At 45.5% G+C, this 1,311-nt stretch overlaps 1 protein-coding gene across 1 annotated transcript; it reads right to left on the bottom strand.

Moving 5' to 3' along the window:
* On the bottom strand, window positions 1-1,233 carry LOC147818852 (uncharacterized; the record flags this gene model as incomplete). The annotated part of the gene is made up of 4 exons (XM_087175251.1): window positions 1,111-1,233; window positions 845-880; window positions 136-396; window positions 1-56 (listed from the first exon to the last, which is right to left on the bottom strand). Coding segments are annotated over exons 1-4 (435 nt in total), but the record flags the coding sequence as incomplete, so codon positions are not given.
* Between the last annotated feature and the right edge of the window lie 78 nt (window positions 1,234-1,311).

Here is a 1,311-nt window from a genome sequence, read left to right as displayed (position 1 = left end):
GACATCATGTCCCTCCATCACAGGGAGGACAGGACTCTGCAGGATCACTGCTCCACCTCAACACACAGACAAACTACAGCATTTCATCCATTTACACACAGCTTCATCAACACTGACTCCACAGTCTGATCTTACCAGTGACAGTGATGCTGATGCTGTTACTGGTTGCTCCCTCTCTGGACTCACACCAGTAAACTCCACTGTCCCATGGGAGGATGAAGCTGATGTTACAGGAAGAACCAGCTGATCTTCCCCAGATGTCACACTGAGTCCTGGTTTCTCTGGTGGTGTTCCTCCTCAGCCTCCATCCAGCAGAGCTGTCGTCCTCCTCACAGCTCAGAGAGACAGAGTCTCCTTCAAACAGCTGAGAGCTGCTGGGACTCACCGTCAGACCAGCTGTGAGAGTGAAAACATATCTTTTATTGTTCTTAAAATGAATAGTCACCACAACACAAAGGCTTCAAATAAAACACCTTCTATGATCGTTGTTATAGTCAGCTGGTTCAAAGAGTAAATACACTGATTTTCAGTCAATAGAGTTCAGTGTCTCAAACTGTAGAGATGTTCTCTACTGCGTTTTCAGCAGTCTGAAACACAGCTGTCAACATGTGAACCTCTGAACAAGTCTTTCATATCACAGCTTCTTTTTCCATTCATTATTTTTTGGGGCATTTTTACCTTTATTGTGACAGTCACAGTGAGAGAGAGGCAGGAAAGGCAGGAAGAGAGAGAGGTGATGACATACAGCAAAGGGCTGTGAGTTGACCAAGGCGCCTGCTGAAAGCATCAGTTCTGATGGATAATCAATAACACCAGTTAAAGCGTGTGGAGGAAGTCGACTGACCTGCATCTGTTGTGCAGCACAGCAGTGACATCAGAGCTGCAGAGACAGGACACTCAGTTTGAGTTTCACACAAAACATTTCCACCTAAAAGACTGAGTCCAGATGTGAAAACAGATGTTGATCATTCAGGAGAATGTAAGATGGTCACAGTGACGCTGTCGGATTGTGTCCTCCGTCTCTTACAGAGTGTTGTAGTCGTGTAATCTCCAATCAGCTGTTAATGTGTGTTCATCACTTATTCTAGAAAACACAGCTTTTGTACTTACAGATCAGACAGTGTAGAGACGAGCGCTCCATCGTCCTGCTCAGAGGGCTGTGATCAGCTTCTACATGTTGTGTAGGTGACATCACGTAGAGCCCGCCCTCTTCCTCTGCCTGTGGTTTTCTCGGCTGCTGCAGTAAGGACAGTGGTTTACAACTACAACTGTTTTTACCTTAAAGACACAAAACTCTCCAATAAATATGAC

Source organism: Seriola lalandi, unplaced genomic scaffold (assembly GCF_002814215.2).
Source record: "Seriola lalandi dorsalis isolate HSWRI2012SDOR001 ecotype SW California unplaced genomic scaffold, Sedor1 jcf7180002054433, whole genome shotgun sequence".
Lineage (NCBI taxonomy): Eukaryota > Metazoa > Chordata > Actinopteri > Carangiformes > Carangidae > Seriola > Seriola lalandi.
The sequence above is the reverse complement of the archived record's forward strand: the minus strand, read 5'-3'. Positions and strand labels throughout refer to the sequence as shown.